The 23,750-nt window shown below is 39.4% G+C and overlaps 1 protein-coding gene across 25 annotated transcripts in view; it reads left to right on the top strand.

The window, feature by feature from the left end:
• Nucleotides 1-23,750, top strand: part of LOC119785202 (receptor-type tyrosine-protein phosphatase F-like) — a 271,065-nt gene that overhangs the window by 190,660 nt on the left and 56,655 nt on the right. For 13 of the 25 annotated variants that reach the window (XM_038287677.1, XM_038287674.1, XM_038287678.1 and 10 more), the window contains 8 exons: nt 3,029-3,334; nt 4,477-4,670; nt 10,299-10,325; nt 15,921-16,038; nt 17,733-18,305; nt 18,875-18,975; nt 19,065-19,312; nt 22,775-22,853. In XM_038287677.1, the coding sequence (XP_038143605.1) occupies nt 3,029-3,334; nt 4,477-4,670; nt 10,299-10,325; nt 15,921-16,038; nt 17,733-18,305; nt 18,875-18,975; nt 19,065-19,312; nt 22,775-22,853 (1,646 nt within the window). The remainder of the gene's footprint in view (nt 1-3,028; nt 3,335-4,476; nt 4,671-10,298; nt 10,326-15,920; nt 16,039-17,732; nt 18,306-18,874; nt 18,976-19,064; nt 19,313-22,774; nt 22,854-23,750) is intronic. The other 12 variants (XM_038287698.1, XM_038287692.1, XM_038287697.1 and 9 more) reach the window with 3 other exon arrangements.

The raw sequence follows: 23,750 nt of genomic DNA, 5'->3' as shown, positions 1-23,750 counted from the left end.
TATTATATCAGTAAATATCCGTTATAGGCCTTAAATGCAATATTAATATCAGATATCAACATTGGCCCAGATTTTTTGCATTTCTAACAGTAGGATTTTTTTTAACAGAATACTTGATGACCACATGTAAGTGAAATTAAAGGGCAGATGAAAAACAAAGTAACCCACTTATTAAGGTGTAGAAAGTGAGGTTAAAAGTGACATAAAATTGGACAGAATCTTCCAGAAATAAGAGCATGGCACTTAATTTGAGGTAACATGACTTGAAAACTGAATTATATATCTGCATTTAAAAAAAATAACTAATAAAAAAAATATATAGTCTTTTATTCAATTGTGATACAGTGTATGTAATTATCCTATTTTAGGGTCAGAAATACTCATTCAGTTGGCAGATTCTTTTATTTACCTTTTCAAATGAAGGAAACTGCAATTATTTCAAGAAATTAATAATTTAATTAAACGTTTTCACCCAAAAAAACATCTTGCAAACTAGATTTTATTATTCATGGACATTTTAATGGACAAAGGTTCACCATAATAATTATAAATGAGTTATTTTTCCCCTAAATTATGCTTAAAACTATAATGCATAGAAATGTTTTAGTTTGTAAGCAGCATTTAAATAATACCTTACAAAACAGACTAGCGAGTGCAAACCATTTGTTGGAAACTCTGTAAAACAAATCAGAGTTGCATGTGATGGTTCGATTCAACACATGCCAGCAGCCTTGGGAAGTTAGAACTGATTACTTTCTCCAGGCCTGCATTTAAATGTTAAGCATTATTTTTTCTGGAGTCAGAGCAAGCTTCAGAAGTAAGCTCCATTTACCTTTTTTTTTTCTATTTGACCCCCTAGCTGAGTGCTCAGCACAGCTGCGTTAAACTTGACCTGAAATCCAATGGGAATGCATTGATCTGAAAGGTATTAAGATAGCTGAAAGTCAATAGATCGAGGTGCGATGAATGTGCAAATTTAGTTGCTTTGCCAAAAATGAGAACCGAGGATGGTAATTTTTCCAGCAGTTCAAGTGCAAAGGTTGAGGCTGAGTGTGTAGTTAGTAGGAGTTTTGTTTATGCCGCTAATGTCGGAGAAAATATTCACATTCCAGTTGCTTAAAGTTTGAATATATGTTCTTCCCTCAACTATATTTGGATTTCAGCTGCAGTCTCTGAGCATAAATGCTGTCTCTAAGGTTTTTGTGTTTCTCTTTGGTGGTGTCCTCGTTTGGTGCACCTTCACTTTGATCTTCCAGATTTTTGATCAGGAGCTCAATACCATCATCAGTTAGTCAGCAGTCTAACTTTTCCCCTTTGTAGTTCTTTTGTTCACTGTTTTCTAGAACATACTCACATCTCTTCTGTTTTAATTCATCTTCCAAATAATGGTGAAGTTTGCTGTGTAGAACACCATTAATCAGCATGCTTGAAGAGAAAGAAAAATCCAGTTTTAGTGATTTCATTGTTTTGAAGAGCTTGTTTTCATCAGGTTTTATGGGTTCATGCTACAGTTAGTTGCATGATATATTTTTGAATGTTTAGTTTTCAGTTTTGTTCCAGTTTTGCTTTTTGAAAGTTTTTATTTTACCTCCAGACATGAGAGTTTAAACAAATTTAATTGTACTGTTTAACAATTTAATTCAATGCAACTTTGTTAATTTCATTTCTCAAGTTTGATATTAATCTGCAGATTGAGCAGGACATATTTAAATTGAGCTGCAGATTTTCTAATCTTTTTGCAGCTTTTAACACTATAGCAATCCCAAAGCATCAATGCTGTCACTTTAGGTCTTGTCCATAAAAATATGTAAGGTTTTCCAGTATTTGTGCAGATCTGCAACAGGCAAAGCTTTTAAAGCTCGAAATTGAAGTTTAGGTCTTGGAATAGATAAAATTACGTTCCAACTGGACCTTATGGTATTCCCTGGATGTGTGTTAGTTATCCCAAGCAGCACTCCAATGAGTGCTCTGTGTTTCCTTTTGGTCTATTCTATCCAGAGCACCAGCTTTTACATGTTTTTACATGATGCTTGCAACATTATGCTTTCAGGAAGGTTGGTTTATAATAGCTATAAATCTATTTGGTCTGTACAGGAAAGTTGACATTTTCCACATCATCTGTGTTGCTCTATGATATAAAATGACAGTAAAATACTTTCAAGGTTGTGATATCAATATCACAAAGTCTAACTTTTATAAAAACAGTTTTTAAAACATCAGAATAGCTTTTAGTTCCTTTATCTAAAAAGCTAGTGGCATCAATCCAGATGTTTGCCAAAACCAACTGTAGCGTTATTGATTATCAAAATCAAACCTTTCTAACTGCCCATGTCAGCTGCAGCCAAGTTCTTTAACGAAGACCAGAGATTTGACATAAGCGTGTTAACACCAGTCAACGCTGTCAAGCACTTGTTCACAAGCTCACACATCCATGGCCCGTTTATTGCTCCCTCCACATGCTGCAAGAGGCAGCACAGGGGGGCGGTTAAGGACAAATTACGTCTTCATAAAACGTACGGCCTTGTAAACTTTTTGGCACATCTTATATTCAGTCCGCCTCACCCTGTGGTTTCATTGCCTCCTGCATAATTGTGGCGCCGAACGCAGCTAAAGCATTGGACTGATTTAGGCTTGTTTTTTGCATCCAAATCTCTCAGTCTGGAGGTATCATTCTGTTTAGTATGAAAGCTTTTTGCAATCAGACCTTGGCAACTTTGAGTTTTGAAGGAGTTGGGAAGAGAACACTTTTAAATGCCATAAGAAACCGATAATTGCTGTCACTGCGTTTCAGAATGTCATTAAAAAGTGTCCTTTGTAAATGATTTATCACTACTGAATTTCTGCAAATTATCTAACTTCTGTTAAGTTGTTTGAATCTCTTGCAAAAAGCTTCTGTAGTTTTTATTTTATTAATTTTATTGTATTTATTTATTCCCCATGTTTTGTGAGCGTTTTTAGTTTTTTTTTAGTTTGCTTGATCCGTGGCCTTCCTCCGTGTGGTCTTGCTCCCTTCCCTCCCCCCCTGCAGCTCCCTCTGCCCCACCTCAGGAGGTTCACGTGGTCAGCCTGACTTCCACAAGCCTCAAGGTGAGTTGGGTGGCGCCGCCTGCCGACAGTCGCCATGGTGCCATCGTGCGCTACACAATCAGCTACCAGGCTCCGGCAGGAGAGGACACGGAGCGGCACGATGTGTCCGACATTGGTGCGGATGCCACCAGCTATGTGCTGGAAGGCCTGGAGAAGTGGACTGAGTATGATGTGTGGGTGAGGGCACACACTGATGTGGGCCCAGGCCCCGAGAGTGTCCCAGTCAAGATAAGAACCAAGGAGGATGGTAGGTTTACGCATCAGTCCCTTGAAGCAGCCTGTCACTAACTTCCTTTACCTTCCCCTTGCTTGCTGGCTCATTTTCCTTGTTCCTAAACTCTAAGGTAATGAGGTGGCGGTGGTAGCTGATTGGGATCACCTTCTTTCTCTTCCTGTTTTCATCTTGAATCTCATCACTCCCTGGGGTTCAGTTCTGTGTCACTTTCCTCTGCTTACTCTGTGTGAATGCTGTCTGTTTTGTCCACACTAAAGAACAGGAGTGGAACTGATCTTGCCTCCTTTTTTATCACTCTTCTCTCCTTTTCCCCCCACACGTTTCTCATTTTGTTTGCAGTGCAATAGAGGACGGCTTCTCCTAAGAGAGACTCGTCTATAATTAATGTGTTTGAAGTTTGCTGCAACACGGCTAATTTCATACTGGAATTAAGGGCAGTACAGACATGACTAGACTACATGCTGTAGAGTATGTGGTGTTTTGGGGGAAGCAGTAGCCTTGGATCATCTGAAGTGAGCATTGATTAAATTTATGAACACATCTAAAACCACTTATCCCTACAAAGTTTTTTTCAATAGAGTTTTATCAAGACGAGTTTTGTACCCTTTATATACGAGGTAACTCAAAGCACTTTACAATCATTAAAGGAATAAAAGAAATTCTTAAAAAAAAAAAAAAAACAGCTATTTAAACAATGTAACAGAAATTTACTAATAAATTAACCTTTAACCTTTATTGAATAACTGTTGCACACAGTTTTATTTTAGGTAGTCTTTACACATAGTCTGGCTTACATAAGGGATTATTTTTCTCCATCAAGTTGGAGGAAATTTCAACCCTTTCACTAATTTATATCATCTATATGCTGATTCGCTAACTGTAATAGAATGTTATCATGTGACCATCAGCTTACAAACAATACGACATGTTGTAGTATGTGGGAAGGATGATGAAGATATTAATTAAAATGTATCCAAAAGTGGAGCCCTGCGGGACGCCACATTGGGTTTTTGTTTGCCAAAACCTCCACAATGAGATGAAACATACTTGTCCAACTAAACCATGGAAGATATATATTATTGACAGCTGTGTCTCACTCTTTGCCTCTTTATCTCACTGTTGTGTCCTGCCATCCACCAATGTTTGTTCTCCAGTGCCAGGAGCCCCTCCCAGGAAGCTGGAGGTGGATGCCATAAACTCAACAGCCATCCGGGTTACCTGGAAACCTCCCGTCCAGGTGAAGCAGCATGGACAAATCAGAGGCTATCAAGTCATCTTTTCGCGGCTGGAAAACGGTGAACCACGAGGCCAGCCGAACATCATGGATGTTGCTTTGCCAGAGGCTCAGGTAATGAACCATCTTAGGCTTGCCCAGCCTTTCTTTCCCCCCTCTTTACCTTTCTAGGTACTTTCCTTTGCTTTTCTCTCTCTACTGCCCTCTACACTGTTCAGTTTTCTACTCAGGACAAGACATTGAACTTTCTTTCTATCTACTGCAGTATTCTCTCTATTTATTCCTCCCATTTTTCCACATGTGACATTTAAGTCTAAATTGGTACCCTGCTCCCACAGCTTTGGATTAGCTGTCAGAATGAAATCCACTTAAACTCAACAGTAATAGCTGTTGGATAAATTTTCTGTTGGTAACATCAGCATGTGGCTTAGTGAAATCAATGCAGCTCCCCTTGCAATTTTTAACACCAATACATATGCACTGCCTTGTTACCATGTTTGTAAATTAAAGTTATTTCCCTGACACGGCCCCTTTACACGTTAATGCAAAGTGCACCGAATCACCCAAAGCTGCACAATACCAAAAGATGGATGAGATTGTAATCCTTAAGTGCGACTCTGAGATTCATGAATATCCTTAAGCCATAAAAGCCCAACTCTCATGGCTGCCTGATTCTGCAAAAAAAAAGCAGCTTAAAAACCTGCTTGTTGTTTATTGGTTCAAGCATAAGAATTTATGATCTTCTGTCCTCGGTAGTCTTTAACAGGAAATTGATTCAAATTAGTGTCCTCTGAATTGATGAGAAGCTCTTCAACTTGGTCTTTATATATGTTCTGCATCTGTGAAATAATATATGAGTGACATCTAGACCATACAGTTTATTCCAATTCAGTCTTCTTTTTTACTAGTTCCAATAACATTGTATAGTTAAAGACGGCTAATTGTTTAATGCCAATTGGTAAAAAGTTACCCGAAGTTTACCTAACTGAACTTGATTATACCGACATATATAGACATACTGCAAGAGTTTTAAGAAACCACTTTGTTATAAAGAAACCAGCAACAAAAATAAGCTCAGTGATGGCGTCTGAACTAGAATAACAAATATACAGATACACAAAATTGCATCTCATCTGTGGCGTAGTAGGTAAGAACTACTACTTCCTTTTGAAAAGAAAAAGCAAATTAATTGCTGAAGCACTTTCTATGACAGAAAAACTGAGGACAAAAAATAGTTGTATCAACAGCTGGGTGTTTGAGGTTTTTTTTTTTGTTTTTTATGAGGGGAAGCAAAAGGAAAGATGTAAAGTTTATATCAGCAGTAGCTTAGTCGGTGCTTTGGGTCAGAGAAAAAAGGCTTCACAAATGAACACTGGATCATTGGAGCTTTGTATGGATAAAAAAAGCTAAACGTGTATGTAAAGGTGAAGATATTTCTATAACTACTGGTGCACTCTAGATAGCCTTTGATCACTTTGTCAAATAAATGGCAGCAGTCCTTTTAGAGGAATTGTCAGTTTAATTCCCAGGAAATGACTGTCACAGACTTTAAAGGAATCTAACATTCATTAATTACATTTTTAAAATAAAATAATCCATTTTACGAAACCACAGCTGTTGCAAACAATCAGATTTGTTTTAACAGGATCTTTTGGATTTGCTTTCTTGCAAAACCAGTTTTCTGTAGTTCTCTCACAGTAAGGTTAAGCCCCTTAGGTTTGTCTGGAGGTCGCTGAGAATATATGTGGACAAAGAATCTGACTGACACACAACAAACTGGCCATGACTCTACACCTGGTGAAAAAAGGAGCCCTGATCTCCCAAACACTGGCCAACGTTTGTTTAGCGGCAGTTGTTTATTGCAGCTCCCGCTGACACTCCACTGTTATCAGCCTGTTGTGGTCTTGAAACAGAAGAGAAGATGGTGGTGGCTGCTCGTCCTTCTTCGAGTGTTGCTCGCAGCGGCGGCACGTTCCGCATGATTTTCTCTTGAGTTGTTTATACTGAAAACTGAACTGAACATGAACCTGTTTGTTATGCAGACAAAGCTCCCCGCCATGTCTCATTTAGGGTATACAAAAGACAAGAGAGCCCTGGGTAAATTAGCCCACTGTATAGCTGCTGTCTTCAAGTCATGGGTTCAGAGCACCTTTAACGGGCTCCCTCATTGGCAGACCCTAGATTTTCCTTTCTTTTTCCCTTTCCTCTCTCATATTTGGCCTCCTTTTGCTCCCGCTTTGCTTGAAAGCTGGTTGAGTAATTATCAGATCCTTGCGTGCAGGTCTGTTACCCTTGGCTGACTCATCTCAACAGACTCATCATTGAGTAGTCAACCTGCAAGGACCTGCCTAGACGTCATTAAAGACCACACAGTCAGACAGCAGTCCCTTATCCTTGATCGCTCAACCTGTTTTAGAACAATCCTCCTTTTTCACACATCTTCCCATTCACGTACCCAAACAACAAAGATAACATGAGCCAGCATGCTTCCTGCAAAAAAACAGCCTCCTAGTAGGCGTTCCAGCTTGTCGGAAAGAGTTAGTGACTCATCTTGAGAATCATACAAATCGTGCTAACACACCTGTAAAGGATGATAGAGGGGAAAAAAACAAAAATTTTCCTCTTTGTTGTCACCTTCATAAGCATTTCTCCAAAGAAATTGCCCTAATGTCTTGTGAAATCAGTTTCATAGCCGCCCTTTCACCTGAATTAGCTGCACAGTGAGAATTCCAGGAGGAAGATCCCCATTTTCCAGGCTTCTGAAAGCGTATTGCCACATAGCTTTAGACTTCAATCACAATCCTAAACCAAGTGATTGAATTGCAGATCCATTCAAAACCACTTCCCCCACCCAAACCCCTCCAGCCCTCTTTCCCTCCATGCTTATGGCTCCTTTTCACCCTTTCTCAGGGTTAGCTGAAATGCTGTTAGGAGAGCTAGGAGAGCTCGCCTGTGCGTGGGCACTTTAAGCGCTTCTTTTCTTTTCAAACAGAAACCCACACAGCGCCCTCATTTCCCTGCTAAATTTAAACCAGAGGCCGCGTTAACAGTGTGATGTTATCAACCCCTCTGCAGCCGATCTCCTGTTGGAAGAGTGACCCAAACCTGAGCTGGCAACTCGACGCCGCACAGCCAGCTCCATCACAGTACCCTCACAGCAACATGCAGGCTCTTTCTCACATACAATATCTTAAAAATGGTTGAATATGCGAAGCCATTAGCCTCACTCGGAGCTTCTACCCGAGTCTCCTTTCTTCCCAAGTTTGCCTCCATTCAGCATTACTTTCCAGGTTCATTTGGTTTGACCACTCATGCATTTTTGTAGTTTATGTGAGCGAGTCGATGCTTCACTGCCTCTACGGCCTCCGCTGCCCCAGAGTGGAGTTGAATGGAAATTGGGGACGGAAAAAAAAAAGCAGGAGAAAAGAAGCACCTCAGCCCGTTTCACTCTATCAATCATGACAGCTCCTTCTCTTCCACATCACTCGTTCTCCCCTCGTTCCCTTTTTTATAGCAACACATCTAAGCCCATGTCATCACATTTGCATTCACCCGCCTGCAAATTATACTGCTCCGTTTCCACAAACGACGCTTATCAGCAGTGATGTGTTTTCAGCTTGCGTTGGCATTCAAAATATAAATGGAGGATAATTTATAATTCTCCTGTGGATTTCGGCATAAAGCAAAAGCAGTTGCAGCTGAAAGCGGATTAAGCCCAAGATGAGATAGGAACTTGTGAACCTTAATGTGTTTGCTGTTCTGTTGACATACTGAGCTGAATTGATGGCAAACAAATTAAGCAATTAGGAACATCGCAAACTGTTAGACGTAGAGTTAAGGAGCAGCTGCTTTTAAATGCTACTTTTTAGTGCTCTGCTATGTCAGGGCTGCAGTTTTGATGTGCCATGTGTTTCCACTCAATTCAGCAGGGACACACCGTCTCTTAAGCCACTTAACAGGTTGGAAAAAGAAAATATTGGCAGAGAAAAGGGTGGAGAATATTGTGTACAACCATGTTGAGTGGTAAAAAATAAGATGTGAAATCCTTTTGGTACTTAACTTGGACATAATAGTTTATAATGGTGAAAAAGTCTAATTGTTTCTTGATTTTTGTTCTAGGATATGAATTATGGTCCCATCTGCAGTAATTCCAGCACTACTTCAATTATTTGTATTAAAATAGAATAGCTTTGTTAAACAGCTCTCTGTTTCTCATAAGGATCATGACTGAATAATGAGAATATATGTATTAGCAGGTGAAATGAGCTCCTAACAGGGGCTTCCTTAGCCTTCAGGACAGGCTCATCCAGATTCATCTATAACAGCATGGCAAGAAGGTTTTTCAGATACATCCCATTAGGAAAGACCTCTGCATATACCCAGAACTTACTGGAGGTACCACACTGCTAAAAATTGAAATCTAAATATTTTTCTTAAAATAAATGCATTTTTTCCTGAATTGAGGAGGTGAGACACTTTGCTAAAGGGACAAGACAATTTACATTTAAAACAAAATAAAAAAAATAATTATTGTCTTATTTCAAGTGCTTTTTAGCTGATTTCTGATTTTAAGAGTAAAAATCCTTATTTTATTGGCAAATCATCTCAAATTGAGGGAAAAAATACTTACTTTCAAACATTTCTACTAATTTCTAGATCGTTTTGCCGTATATATATGGTGAAATGTGGCAAACATCTGAGCTCAATTCAAATGCAAAAGAGCAAGAGAGAGAAAACCTAGTAGAGTTATCTGGTTTTGTTCTGTAGTTCTCATAGATAAATATCCGCTCAATTTGATTTTAAGAGGTTAAAACTTGTCTAAAACCAAAATCAGGAATCCAGGCTTAAAGTTTTGGAGTCTGTAGGTGTACATTATGTAGGTGTGGCTCTCTAACAGTCACTCTTGATGCGTTGATGCTGTTTTAGCATTAGCAATCCCTCCTCGGTTTGCCTTTGCTCTCCTTCTTCTCCCTCGGTGCTGATACAATAGTCGCCCACACATCCTCACCTCCGCCCCTACCTGCTTCTCTTCTCTATTCTGTCCCTCATCAGTGTCACCAGTGTCATCTCTCCTGCCCCTGTTGTCAGCCAGGCCACCCATCAGTGAACTCCTCTGCAGTGACTGAGCTGGTGAACACCAGCCGTTGCGTTCTGCATCAGCAGGGTTTGATGTCACAGGGCTAACACAGCGGCGCTGGTAATAGGATTTCATGCTCGACGCTGACGGAGCCCTGCGGCACCGAAATGGGCTTTCACTTCCCCCCCGGGAATTACTCGGCCGAGCACAGCGAGCAGGGAGAACATTTTGGAAACATATATTGAAATGTAATGAATAAAAGCTCTTCCCTTCGCCTCCGTTAGGGGAAAACGAAACGGTTCACAGACTCTGCATAGTTTATTTCCACAATGAGGCAGCTATCATACCTAACAGAAGTTGCCTTAAATTTCCACGGATTCAAAGGTGAATGGGGAAACAAGGCAGTGCATTACAAACTAATGAATTTCACAACCATTTCTCCCTTTTATTTCATGCCACTCAGCTTTCCTTCATTCCCTTTCTTTCTTTTCCTCCATCTCGTCTATCACAGCTTTATTTTTTTCCCTCCTTTTTCCGCAGCATGACTCTATTGACACCTACATTCATCTGCCAGAGAAAAAAAGACGAGTGCTTTTTTTCCTGTTGTGTTGTTTCTGACTCATTTCTCTCCCCGCCCTGTTGTCCTGTGTCTTCTCTCCCATCAGTGGAATATTGAAGAGTCCACCGAGCATGTGAGTAGCCCTCATGTGTGCTGCTGGGGTTTGTCTTGCAGTGAAGGTTCTTCTCCCCTCTGCAGTTTTTGGGGGTGCTTGTGTGTTTTGGATCACAAGTCGGTGTACGTGTGTTTGTTTCTGTGTAAGCCATGCCTGTAATCCACTCAGTGTGAATCCTCATGAAAGATCATAACCCCATCACAACCGCAGCCAGAACCGTCTGCCCCAGTGTTTTTCTCTCTGCATGTGATGGTGTGTGTGCCTGTGTGCACACATGATTATTATTATTTTTTTTTCAGCACCACTGCAACTGCTGAGCATGAGTACCATTTCCAACAAGGATATTGTACAGGTCAACATTTTATAATATAAGGAAAAACAGCAACAGCTGCGCATTTGCAAATATGGAGGCCTGTGGAGCAGTGTGCATGGAGGGCTCTCCGCCACTGAGTGTACGCTGCAGTCAAAAGGCTGGGTGTCACTGTCTCAGTGTGATGCTGACATTAATCAGGCTCGGCTAACCTGCTGTCTTCCCACGCCGTTCAAGATGACATGTCTATCTGAGGGGAGGAGCTGTGGGGTTTTATCAGCTCCACATCTCCGAGGTTTCCACCAGCCTTTCATGTTCTTTTAAATGCCTGGATGGCAGCTCTCTGCTCCCTGGCTGTCATGCGGCTCTTTGTTATGGCTTATTACCTCCTAGAAGTCATAAGGCACAACTGTAAATGCAGAGACACTTGCTTTTCCCAGTCAGGGACTCAAGAAAAAACATGGGAAGGTTTAAAAAGAGTTGCGTCGATGCATCAAGCTGGTGTGATTAGAAAACACACTAAATCCTCCACGCGTAGGTGAGATTTTAGCTATACAACGTATGGGAGCAAAGAGTAAAGGTTTCATAAATCAGCTATAGTTGTTCCAGAGGACTGTCACTATAAAAAAAAGTCAGAATGCAGTATTTTGCCATTATGATAACTACTGACTAATAGTTTGCCAGCTCTGGGATTCTCCCAATCCTTGCAAATCTTTTGTATCTTATCTGACACTCTGCCCTAGTTTTTCTTTATTTCATACCTGCACTAGTAGGGAGGAACAGATTGTACAGAATACAGAATAAGTAATATTTAATAAACAGGGATGTCAGAATTCATCCGGCCAACAAATACAATCTTTGTGTGTTCAAAAGAATGGAGAATAGTTCTTTTCTGGATGAAACAAAGTATCCTGTGTTTGGATAAAATAAAGATTGATTTTATAAATGCTGACTGTTAGCGCCTAAAGGTTGGCCAGTCATGTCATTCAATTCCTATTTCTATAGTTTTTTTTTCCTAACAAGTAAAAAGTGAATCACTTTTTAAGATTAGCTCATCTAATAATTAGAAATATATGTTGTATATCATAACACAAGATAATGCAGGATTAGAATAACTAATGAGTTTTCAGAGATAATATAAAAATATTTTGAAGAAAAATAAAATATTAGAATTTTTTTAGCAGATGCACTGTTTTTGAATAAAGTAAAACAAAAAATTGCATTGAGAGGAGGCTCCAAAGAAAATGTAAACGTTTGTGTCATTAGCATCTAATAGTTAGTCACTGTAGACTCACAGTATTTTAAATCATCTTTCTTGTCTGTTACTCTGTTGCAGATTGTTATTAGCAGTAAAAATGGAAAGCATTAATTATGCAGAACTGCTACTATAAAAAAAACAGGGCTGTGCTAATACATCTTTTTTTTCTGATAAATATTCTCTGGACCTGGAGTTTGATACCAACTAAAAAAAGAGCCTCTTGTTTGATTCATTCAGAATTTTGTGCTCTATTTTTCCTATATACCCGTTTATTTCTTTAATATAACATATCAATATATATATATATATATATATATATATATATATATATATATATATATATATATATATATATATATATATATAATGTAACAACTTGTTAAATATTTAAATACAGTTTAGAATTAAATGCTCTGAAAAAGATAATACAGTAGCTCATGAATTAGATTAGGCCTAAAGATAAAATGTCCTTGTTTTAAATTCCTTACCTACAGCAATGCAGTGCCATTGGCAGACTAGAAGGTGTGCATCTGATGAGAGAATATTTATATCATAAGAGAAACTGAGTCTAAGCTTGGAGGGGGGAGAGAAGAGCAGGGGAACATCTATGGGTCTAACCAAGACGATTACTGCAGTCTTTAATTAGAAAACTGCAAAGGTTTTAGCCTGTCAAACTGGTAAAATCACTTCAACACCAGTGCTTTAATCTGCACCTTTAATAAGTGAGCAGCAGGGTATGTGCAGCCGGTTGGTTGTACGCGATAACGCTAAGCTGCAGGAACCTGGTCACAGATTCCTCTTGCAGCCTCATGCCATGAGTCGGGCTTGGCTCAGGTCCCTCTGCCTTTAATGCGTTGATTAACACCTGTCAGACAGCGAACCGGATACCGTCAGAAGATGTCTCCCGTTTCACATGTCTCTGTTGTTTACTTAGAATTGTGTTTACCAGGTAGCTAATGCAGTGTGACACACCGCAGACGGATGTCTGCAGTAGAAACATCAACATGTCGTCGTGCTGACCTTTATTTGGCAGGGAGTTGGATTTTAAAGCTCCTTTTTTTTTATTTTAGGTAATGTTTAACCCCAGTAATGCGCAACAAGGGACAGAGATTACAGCAGATATTGTGCTTTAGCTAAAAGCAGGAATTATACAGTTTTTTATCTGTTTCACCAATTGTCTCTTGACACTTCCCATTTCAGTTTGGATTGTAAAAAATCAATTTCTATAACTTGATAATCTTTGTAATACCCTTTGGTGCTGCCCTAAGCATTTGCTCTGAAGGAAAGCTTTGCTTTCTCTACTTTGTGCCTAGTTTCCAAAGGGTTACCAGACCTGAGTCGACCTTGCCAGTGCTTAGGAAGAGACCATCTCTGCTGTTGCCATCGCAGAGATTGTTAAAGCCATTTTGAATGAATAAAGTAATGAGAATTCCTCCATAAAGTTGAAATGGTTTTATTATACAGTAATTTAGCATTTTTCTCCCATCTCTCTTAAAGGTTAGCATGGGAGTGCTGGATGTCCCTTAAAGAGGAAGGCAGTAAAAAGCCCAGTTGAACAGAGCTTGCTTATATAGACCATTAAATATTCTTGTGTTAAGGAAATTAAAACTTCGTTAGCTAGAGAAACAGCAATAGGGCAAAGCCATATAATATTTCAAGTATCTGAAGTTTGAGAGCAGTTCCTGGAGGAATGCTTGCAGCAGTCTGTGTACTTGTCCTCTAAATGGCTCCAGATAGAACCAGATAACTCAAGCATGTGTGCTGAAGCCGCAAGCATTTCTTTCTAAGTGTGCTCTCATCTGCACAACTCTGTCTGTCATCATGTATAATTTTGGAGGAGATTTTCTTGTAATCTTATAGTTACGATTATCAAAGTTTTCTCAAGGTCTTTCAAAGTTGCTCACACACTAGCTGCTTGATACAAATTAACAATCAGCTAAAGCATTTTAAAGGCATTTTACCAAGATATTGAACAGCTTAAATCAAAATCAGGGTTTACAGATCCCAAGCAGCAAGATCTACAACATCTTAAAATTTAGATGTAAATGTAGACATTAAGGTTAAAATTATTTATCCAGTTATCTGGTTTTTCCAGTCCAGTTACTAATTAGATCCATAGATTCTGTTAATTTTCTAAAAATAAGTGATGCATGGGTGACAGTTGAGTCTCTGATTGTCAAACCGAGTCTGATTTCCCTTTGAAATCATCGCAAAATAAGAACATCATTAACATTTTGGTTTAGACAAAAGCAGTTATTAATATCCTAGGTTATATATGTAGCCAAGCATAAAATAATTACAAAGTAAACATTTTCAACTGTGCTCCTAATAAAAATAATTGTCTTGATGCCAAAAACAGAGTCCAATAGGTTTTGCTTTCACAAGTGGAGCAGTAGGGCTATCGCCATAGTGTTCTGCTTGATTTATGCATTGAAATAGATTTATTATAATTATGCAGGGAGTATTACAGATTATATGGACACTGCAATGTAAGTATAAGAGGAAAGGAAAAACAGAAAAAAAGGAGAAAAAATGAAAAAAGAGAAGATTAAAAGGGAGACAACGAAAAAACATCTTCAGTCTGCTTCATCACCTGCAAAGAGATCTAAAAAGAACAGCACAACCAACAGATATAGTATAAGAGATACAATAAAGTAACATCTAGATACTATTGCTGAAGTATAAGTAGTATTATTTAATCTGACATCTATACTGTGGTAGCTGATTTTAGAGATCAGCACATTACATGTGGCCGGAATTAGTCATTTTCCTGACTGAGATCTGGAGGTCAAAAGCTAAAAGGAATAAAACTTAGCAACTTCTTTTGTAATCCATTCAGTCTCCCTGTTCTATGTTTAAATTCCCATTTTGTCATGTTATAGAAAAACGTTTATTATCTGCTTATACTTATACTTCATGTATCTGAGTATCTGCTCACGGTTCATTAAGCAGAAAATCACCAGATATCCATTGTTTTTTGCAAATCTTTTTTTCAACACACTCATTAACGAATCATTTATAGGTAAGGCACCTGTTGGTGTGTCCTACCATAACAACTTAGAAAAAAAAAAGGAAGTTCAGATCACATTATATATCACCACCAATTGCTCTTTTTACCAAGAATGCTGGACAATAAGTGGGAAAGGAAGTTGTCGTCCAAATAAAACAAAAATACCACTTTAAGGGAAAAAAAACAAACAGCGCCACTTTTTGTAAGCAAAATATAAAGAAATCAGAAGTGACCTAAACCATTTGCATAGGCCTGTATTTACTGGTAAGTATGCATAATCAGGTGTGTGTGTTTGTGTTTGTTTGTCTGTTTACATATTGGCTTCGATCAAGCGCGCCGCGTTTAATTCCAGAGTGTGGGTGTGTTTTTGTTCTGACTGATGCAGGCTGGTGTAGTGAGTGCCAGCACTGCAGCAGGTTACACATAACAGTTGTTGTTTTTTCTGTTTGTTCCTCACTGCTAAGTTACTGATTTGTTCAACCACCTTAAGTGTGTCTGAGTTCTGTGCATAAACCGTATGGGCATCCACTCAGAGGAGACCAAATTCAACTTTGTCATTTAAAGGTCTAGTATTTTTTTACCAAAAAATGTTTTTTTTTTCCACCTGTCCAACAGTAAGAAGTTATGTTTTTTGTTGGGTTTGAGCAAACTGCAGTGCAGTGATGATCCTAAGCTCCTCTGGGTATAATCCAATGCTTATCCATGCGGCATGCATGAACGCTGACACACTGGTGATGTTCTGGTTCATTTGGTTTGTTGGTTAATGGGTGCAGCGTGTGCCTTACAGTTGGGCGAAGGAGTTTTTCTTATCCAAGAGAAATTTCTCGTTCTTTTTGTGTTTGGGGTTTAATGTTAAATATATTGCTTTAGGTTTTTTCATCAAGTAAAATAAGGGGGAGGGGTTTTATTCTCATTATGGTTTCTTTTGGTGCTGTGTGTTTTCTAAGGGGATGTGAGCTCTTTTAATAATCTCATCAACGAACAGGTTTGCTTTAGCCAGCTTCACTGATTCCTTGTTATTTCGCTGCTTTACAGGAAGCTATTATTGGTGGACTACATGCTGAAACCACCTACTCTGTCACTGTGGCTGCTTACACCACCAAGGGCGACGGAGCTCGGAGCAAAGCTAAAGTGGTCACTACAACTGGAGCAGGTTAGCAGCCGTTTTCTTTATGTTTTTTAGGTAAACAAAAAAACATGCACAAATCAGACAATCACTGAATGTGCACTAAGGCCTTTTGCCCTTCAAACATCTATGGAGGTTTCTGGGATCTACTGGTGACATCAAAGGGTTACATGGGTTGTCTTATACATTTATTGACATCTTAGCATAATATATTTCAAAAATTGAGGTTTATGACAGAAATTATGAGCTTTAGTTAGTCAAACCTAATATATTTTATGGTATTATGCTTTATAGTTAAAAGAAAAAAACATTATAACGCTTAATTTCTCATTATTTTAATATTATTTATGTTAGTTTTATGAAACAATGAAAGATTCATCTGACTGGTTGTGTTGGTGAACTTACACAAAAGCGAAAGTGAATGTTTTTCCCATAATATACTGCTTTGTATTATCAGTATTAATGTGCAGAAAATGAACCTTTCAACTGTTTAAAGAAATGCTTTTATCGCAGTAGTATAATTAAAACAAATCAACACTGCTTTTATTGCTGGTTGACTAAAAATTACATTGAAATAAAGGTAACTGATGTTGTCTTTACATTTTAATGTTTGCCTAGGAGGTTTTATGCATGGCTCCCTGTTTTGCAGTTTTATAAATGTGAGTTGGAAAAATGCTCAAGTTCCCTTAGCCACTCGTCCAAATGGAAAAGAGAAAGTAAGCAGATATCTGTTGATCTTTATTCAAGCTCCCCTGAAGCAGCCAATCTCTTACTGTAATCAACAAACTGGATCTGTGATCCAAAGATGGTTCTTAAATAAAAACTCCCTTCAAAGCTGCAGCAAAGAGTGGCATATTGTGTGTCAATACATGCAACAAAATACCAACCTTTACCATCTAAAACCATCTACTTTGGCTGGCTAGCTCAAGTGGTAAGTCTCCCGTCATGCAAACAGAATGCCTTTGGGGAGTGGCGGCCTTGTTCTAGGAATCCTGAGGTTCTGAGTTTAAGCCCCACTCCCACGGATTGTCACTCTGGGTCCCTGAGCATAGACCCTTAACCCCACACTGCTCCCCGGGCGCCGTGCAATGGCAACACACTGCTCCCTAAGGGGATGGGTTAAACGCAAAGAGTTTATTTCGTTGCTCTGTACATGTGACAGTGTAATGATGATAAAACGCTGGGAAAATAAAATCTACTACTATAACTGTTCTTTTTTTGTTTTATTTTATTTCTCAATGCTTCTGGGTCTTTAACTGGAATTTGGGGCTTTTTTGACTGAGCTTCCTGGCAAGCTTAACTCTTAGTGGGTTCGGCTTAAAACAAGGATGACTGCTGAAAAACACCTCATGCTGTGGACCCGTTTCCCCTCCAAATGCCCTGGAAACCACATTAGAGATTTGAAAAGTCAGTTTGGAGATTATAAATTGAAATTTGGCTCCAAGGAAAATAGCTGCTCAGCAAAGTATCAACATTCATTAGAATGATTTAAACTTCATTATGAGCTCTGAGAGCCTCTGCAGTTATTGTTCTAAGGCTTTTGTTTGTATCATTACCTGAGTTGTTGATAACTGCTACCATTATAGTCCCCCTGGTCAATAAAGAACTCCTATTTAAAGCATCTAAGGAGCATAGAATGTATTTGAGCTGTTCGGTGCAGCAGTATTTAACTTTTTAACATAATGCCTCTGATTTTATTTTTGTTTTTTTTGTCCACCCAGTGCCAGGCAAGCCGACTATGATGATCAGCACCACCATGGGCAACACAGCACTGATCCAGTGGCAACCTCCCAAGGAGATGGTGGGGGAGTTGATTGGCTACCAGCTGCAGTACAAGCGCACAGATGAGGAGGCTTTCACCTCACTGGAGCTGAGCAAAACTAAAGACCACCACACCGTCACCGAGCTCCACAAAGGAGCAACCTATATCTTCCGCCTCAGCGCTCGCAACCGCGCCGGCGCCGGTGAAGCCTATGTGAAAGAGATCAGCACCACCGAAGACAAGCCAACCGGCTTCCCCCTCAACCTGAAGGTGACCGGGCTCACCCAGTCCAGCACACAGCTCACCTGGGAACCCCCGAACTTGAAGGAAAGAAACGGCAAGATAACTCACTACCTGGTGGTGTACAGGGACATAAACAATCAGCAAGACAACACCAGCAGCACAGAGGACACGCACCTCACCATCGAGGGCCTCAACCCAGACACCACTTATGACATCCGTGTGCAGGCTTTCACCAGCAAGGGCGGTGGACCCCTCAGCCCCAGCATCCAGAGCAGGACCATGTCGAACGGTATGACATTTATGCATAAACACTTTATGGATGTTTGCTTTGGAAACATAAGATCAGGGCTTTTCCATACGCATGTCAACAAGTCCATGTGTTTCATAACATTTTCCGGCGCCTTCACTTCTCCAGAGAGCCACTTTTGTCTCCATCAGTGGCATGTCTCTCTCATCTTCCTCTCTCAGTGTACTGCAGCTCTGTTTATTGATTTACAGAGTGCTAATCTCATTACACGCTACAGTCACATTGCCAGGCGTCCTCATCCTCCAACCTATTACACATAAATCTAAAGCGCACCCAGCATCTACCTTTTCATGGGTTTTATAATCGTATAAATGTAAGACTTCTCATTAATTAGAAGATTGATGCCTATTTTAAGACACAGGTTGCCCTTTTTACTGCCATACACATTTTTCACTGGTCTTTAAGATCTCAGCCTTCTGCTGTTGTCTTGCAGAGATAACTCCTTGGAATGTTTTATATTGTAACTTTAATGCATTTAATTGGATTTTATATAAGACCATAATAAAGAATAATTCTAAATTTATTAATAAGAAAAAAAAATCTCTTTTTAGATTTCCCAACCCTTAACTTTGGTGTCAAAGCCGTCACAAAAACATCTGTGCTCCTCACCTGGGATTTGCCGGAAAACCACAAATCTCAGGCTCCGTTTAAGGTAAGAAGTCAGGCAAAATTATCAGCATTGTCATCAAAACAAATATATGCCTCTAACTCTTTTTCTAATATTCTTTTTTTCTTTTGCAGATTTTGTATAACCAACAAAGTGTAGAGGTGGAGGGAAATCAAAAGAGGAAGTTGATCACACAGCTGCAGCCGGATACCGACTACTCATTTGTACTGACAAGCAGGGGCATCATTGCTGGAGGTCTCCAGCAACAGGTGTCAATCCGCACGGCCCCTGACCTCATCAAAACCAAACCCATCACAGAGACGCCTCAGGGTGGCAAAAGTACCATCAACCTGCCCAAAGTACAGACCACCAGCCGCGTCAGGTCAGTACAGAGTGGAGCCAAGCTGGACAGAGAGGCGCTTAGTGGGACAAAGTTCCTCTGCTGTCACTGACAACAGAAAATGAGCAAATTGAAGCAACTTTTTTATGCAGACGTAATGAAGCTATGTGTTAAATCTGTGTTTTTAGAAGAATAATGATGAGAAGAAATAACTTTAGGAAAGTATCTATAAACATCTACATTTAGCATCAACAGAATATGAAACAGTCCTATTTAGGGAAAAGTAAAAAGGAAGCATTGATGATATTTACTTTTTTTTCATTAGTAAGGAAGTGTTTATCATATACCTACATTCATACCTTCAGGTGAATGTAAAACAGATTAAAACAAATACCAGAAACATCAAATGTTTTGGATGACTTCGGCAGTGTAGTAACAGTGTAATAATAGCAAAATACAAACATATCACAAATTCACAACAAGCGGTTTAGATTAAATAAAAAAGTAGGTGAGGTACAGAACAGTATTATATTGAAATTTATTTTAAAACATGAATAATTAATTCAGATTTAATGACAGGAAGTTATGTTTCTCTACTTATAAGGGAGTCAGCTGTAGTTTGCCTTTCTGAGCAGGATGTCTCTATTCTGAGGTTTTCCAGACTCATCCCACTGGGGGGAGACCCTGAGGCAGACCCTGAACCTAACTCCAGGGACTTCATATCCATTCTGTCCTGGAAACGCCTCAGGATTCCCTAGAATGAGAAAGAGTAAAGATGAACAAATTGATAAATAGTTTTTCATTAGCCTGCAAATTATGCAGTTACAGGTGGATCTTAACGAACAAGAATATTATCATAAAGATTATTTATTTCAGTATATTAAGTTTGAAAAGGGGAATCCTATACAGATTTATGAGATGTTGACACCATGAATGTTTCTGCTGAATAGGATGTGTCCTTTACTTTCTATAGATAGTGATTTGCCCAGACACCATTAAAATAATTTTGGTTTAGGTAAACGAAAGAGTTCTAATGCAGAATGAGCATTAGCTATAAAAATGCTTATAGAATCCTTAGTTCATATCTCATTCTTATAAAACATGGCTTAAAATTAAAGTTAGCAAAATTCTAGATGTCATGATATATAAAAATATGTACCCTCTCTAAATGTACACCTCGTAAGGTGAGTAGGAACTCTGCATATGGTGTTAACAGCTATAACACACTGTGCTATAGCAATGCTGTCAGTTGTTTCCAATAGCTCAAGTTGCCTAGTTATGATTGTCATTTGACAGTGTGTTGGTTTCGGGACTTGATGGTGAGATTTCAAAATAAAAGCTGGTTCATGATAGTTGTGGCGTAAGGTGGACTGGCTAACGGTAGCACAGGTATGTTCCCCGGTGCTGCCAATGGGTTGGTCCCAAGCTTTTTTGTTGCTGAAAGGCTGATCCATGCAATTTGTAATGGTCGGGTAGGGTATCTGCCTGCTTCGCTAAAGAAAGACACCCCCTAGCCCCCCCCCCCCCCCCCCCCTTGTGTTTCTGAAGCTGTCAGTCAAGCAGTGCAGAGACTCAAAAAGAGACAGTCAAGGAGGAGTGGAGCAGACAGAAAGAGAGAATAAGACACAAAAAAGCTCTGCTGCTGTAAATGAATGTTTGTGACGCAGCAAGAGAAAGGTAGGAACAAGTAAAGAGAGCACAAGCTGAGAAACATACCAAAAACCATCCAATTCTGAGAAACAAATTTAAATAAGGATTGGAATAAGGAAACAAAGTAGGCTAACATGAATGAAATGCAACAGTGTGCCGTCTATTACATAACTAGGACTCATTCTATAAGTGACGTTTAATGAATCTGTTAGAATAAAGCCCGTCTATACGCTTTATAACAACTGATGGGTATAGATGAAATAAGTAAACACCATCTGCTCTAACCTGCTGTCTTTTAGCATGCGGTCCCACCTTTTCAATGTTCAATTACTGAAAACATATTGCAATTTAACCATTATGATCATTTCTGAAGTTGTAGTCATGATGAAATTTGTAGACAACCAAAACATGCAGAGATTTAAAAAAAATTAAACAGTTGATATTTACCAGTTTTGTTAAAGATAGGTTGTATTTTATTTTACTTTTTTTACTTATTTTTTGTGTGAATGTTGCTGTTAAAGATTGGGGAAATTTTTGGAAATCTAAAAGGTGTAATGGAATGCTATAAATTACATTTACAAAGACAGCTGTTTGACAAGTATTGCTGGTGGAGGTTGGTTATACAGAAGTAACAGTGTTTTTTACCACCAAACTGGCTTCCTGAGTAATTTTAAAGAATCTCAAAGTTAGTTTTCTCCTTAATGGTTTTAAATCTTGGGTACTGGGTAGCTTGTTTGTGGTTTAGCCGCGACCTTTTACATTTGTTTGCGATGGAGAAGTTTTTTAGAAGAATCGCAAATATTTACCTTAATGCACCTGTGGTTAATGGCAGGATTTTCTTCTTCAGGAATTACTCGTCAAACTTTGACAACTGAAAATGCATTTATAAATGAACTGCAAAGAAAACCAACACACTAATCGCTGATCAATAGCAAAGCACTACTCCAACCCTTTAACTGTAGCTTTTACTTTCAGATGTGTTTGCCACTAGAAAGCCGACGTTATTTTGGATTTAACGACAGTTTTGTCATTTTTCGTTGATGCTGTAAAGCTTTTACCTTAATGTACACACACTCAAAGGGGTATAACCATGTCAGAGGAGGGCAGTTAGTTGATTGGTGCAAAGATAATGGCTGGTCCAGCTCAGACTGACAGTGGAAAAGGGCTGGTGAATAGGGATGGAAGAGTCGAGGGGTGTGTTAGCTTGTGTTGGTGAGGAGCCTTGTTATACACGTCCTCTTCCACTCCCAGACTTGAGTGACTGTTGAATCACAGATGTGAAGGAGGAGAGAGAGAGGCAGCTGCTTTCACTGTCAGCAGCAGCTCGTTTTACAAAATGCCGCAGTGGATGAAAAAAACTTTCAGCCTGAGAGAAAAACAGTCAGGGCTTGACAGCCTGATAGAGCTAAAGCAAATATAAACACAGATACATGAGTGCTTTACCTTTTTATATATATGCTCATGCTGTCCATAATCAGCCTCCTCAGTATGACCCTTTTCCACAGATGCCCTTCATTTCCATGCATCTGTATCTCTGTAATCACAGCACAAAAAAGACATATTTGCTCTTATTAACCTCAGGATTCCTACAGGGATCTCCATTAGCTGTAGGTTCCCCTCCCCCTGAAGGCTGTTTGTTCCGGTCTATGTGGCAGATGTTCTTAGCATTCAGCCATTAATTGGGGAATGCAGCACCAGTCTGCTGGAGTTTGACCTTGGTTGGACTCACTTGTGCGGTGGCGTCATTCCAGAAAAACACCACACAGAAAGCCTCTCCAGGTCTCTAAATGTGTTGACTGTTTCACAATTTCTTTACACCAGGCTTTATTGTTATTTATTTAAATTCCTCACCAGGTGGTATTACATCGTGGTGGTGCCGCAGACCCAGTCGATGCAAGGTTGGAAGAATCCAGACGAAATGGACTTGGAAGAGGTGAGTGCCAGGTGGGAGGCTGATTGGCTAATGCTCCCAGGTTAGAGGGGTCATGGATAGCATTTTCCGCTCCAACTGGGTAGGGAGTAGTTGGTTGCCAATTAGCTCTACCTTCCTGAGCTTAGGGAGGAGGCGGTTTCTAGAGGAGAGAGATATTAAACAGTGACTCACTCAGGTAGATGGCAGTCTGCTGATTGGATGCCAGGTCTGCAAACTGTCGAATCGGTTAATGTGTAGCATGTTATATAGGTTTTGGTACTCCTTTGTCAGCAATACCTTGAATTTCTCACTTCTTTTTAATTTTAAGGAACCTCTCTTAAAGAAACAGATAAATTGTGTTAGTGTTGTAAAACATTATGAACTTAAAGTTGTTTTTTTATATATAGATCACATTGCAAAATCTGTTATCACTGAAATAGGTGATACAACATGTTATGATAAAAAGTATGAATTCATTTAAAGGCCTTTGTCCTTACCAGAGGTTGCAACAAGTATATAGTTCGGTGTGAAGTTGGGGCTTTATACCTTCTCACGGAGTTTTGCCAAATGTGTTTGATAAAGATGCAAACTTGTCCATGGGGACGTATGATTACATGCCAGAAAAATGCATGGAAAATCTTTTAGTAAAGTTTGAGGCATGTTGATCTGAATCGCCATTGCTCAAGGTCCCCCTTAGGAATAATGGAGAAGAAGGAGAGGGAAAGAGATGGGACTCCTTGAGTCATTAAACACCGAGCAGGCCATTGTCTCCTCCCTCCAACATAATGATTTAATAAAGCTACATCTGGAGCAGCACATGAGACATCAGTGACAGGAAACAAAATGCTGCTGAAAAACACAATGCCGCAGTGCTGTATGCTCCTGCTCGTTTATTAACCAGGCTGGCAGTCATGCTGA

The sequence above is a fragment of the Cyprinodon tularosa genome, unplaced genomic scaffold (genome assembly GCF_016077235.1).
Source record: "Cyprinodon tularosa strain WSP-4 unplaced genomic scaffold, ASM1607723v1 ctg243, whole genome shotgun sequence".
NCBI classification, from domain to species: Eukaryota; Metazoa; Chordata; class Actinopteri; order Cyprinodontiformes; family Cyprinodontidae; genus Cyprinodon; species Cyprinodon tularosa.
The sequence above is the reverse complement of the archived record's forward strand: the minus strand, read 5'-3'. Positions and strand labels throughout refer to the sequence as shown.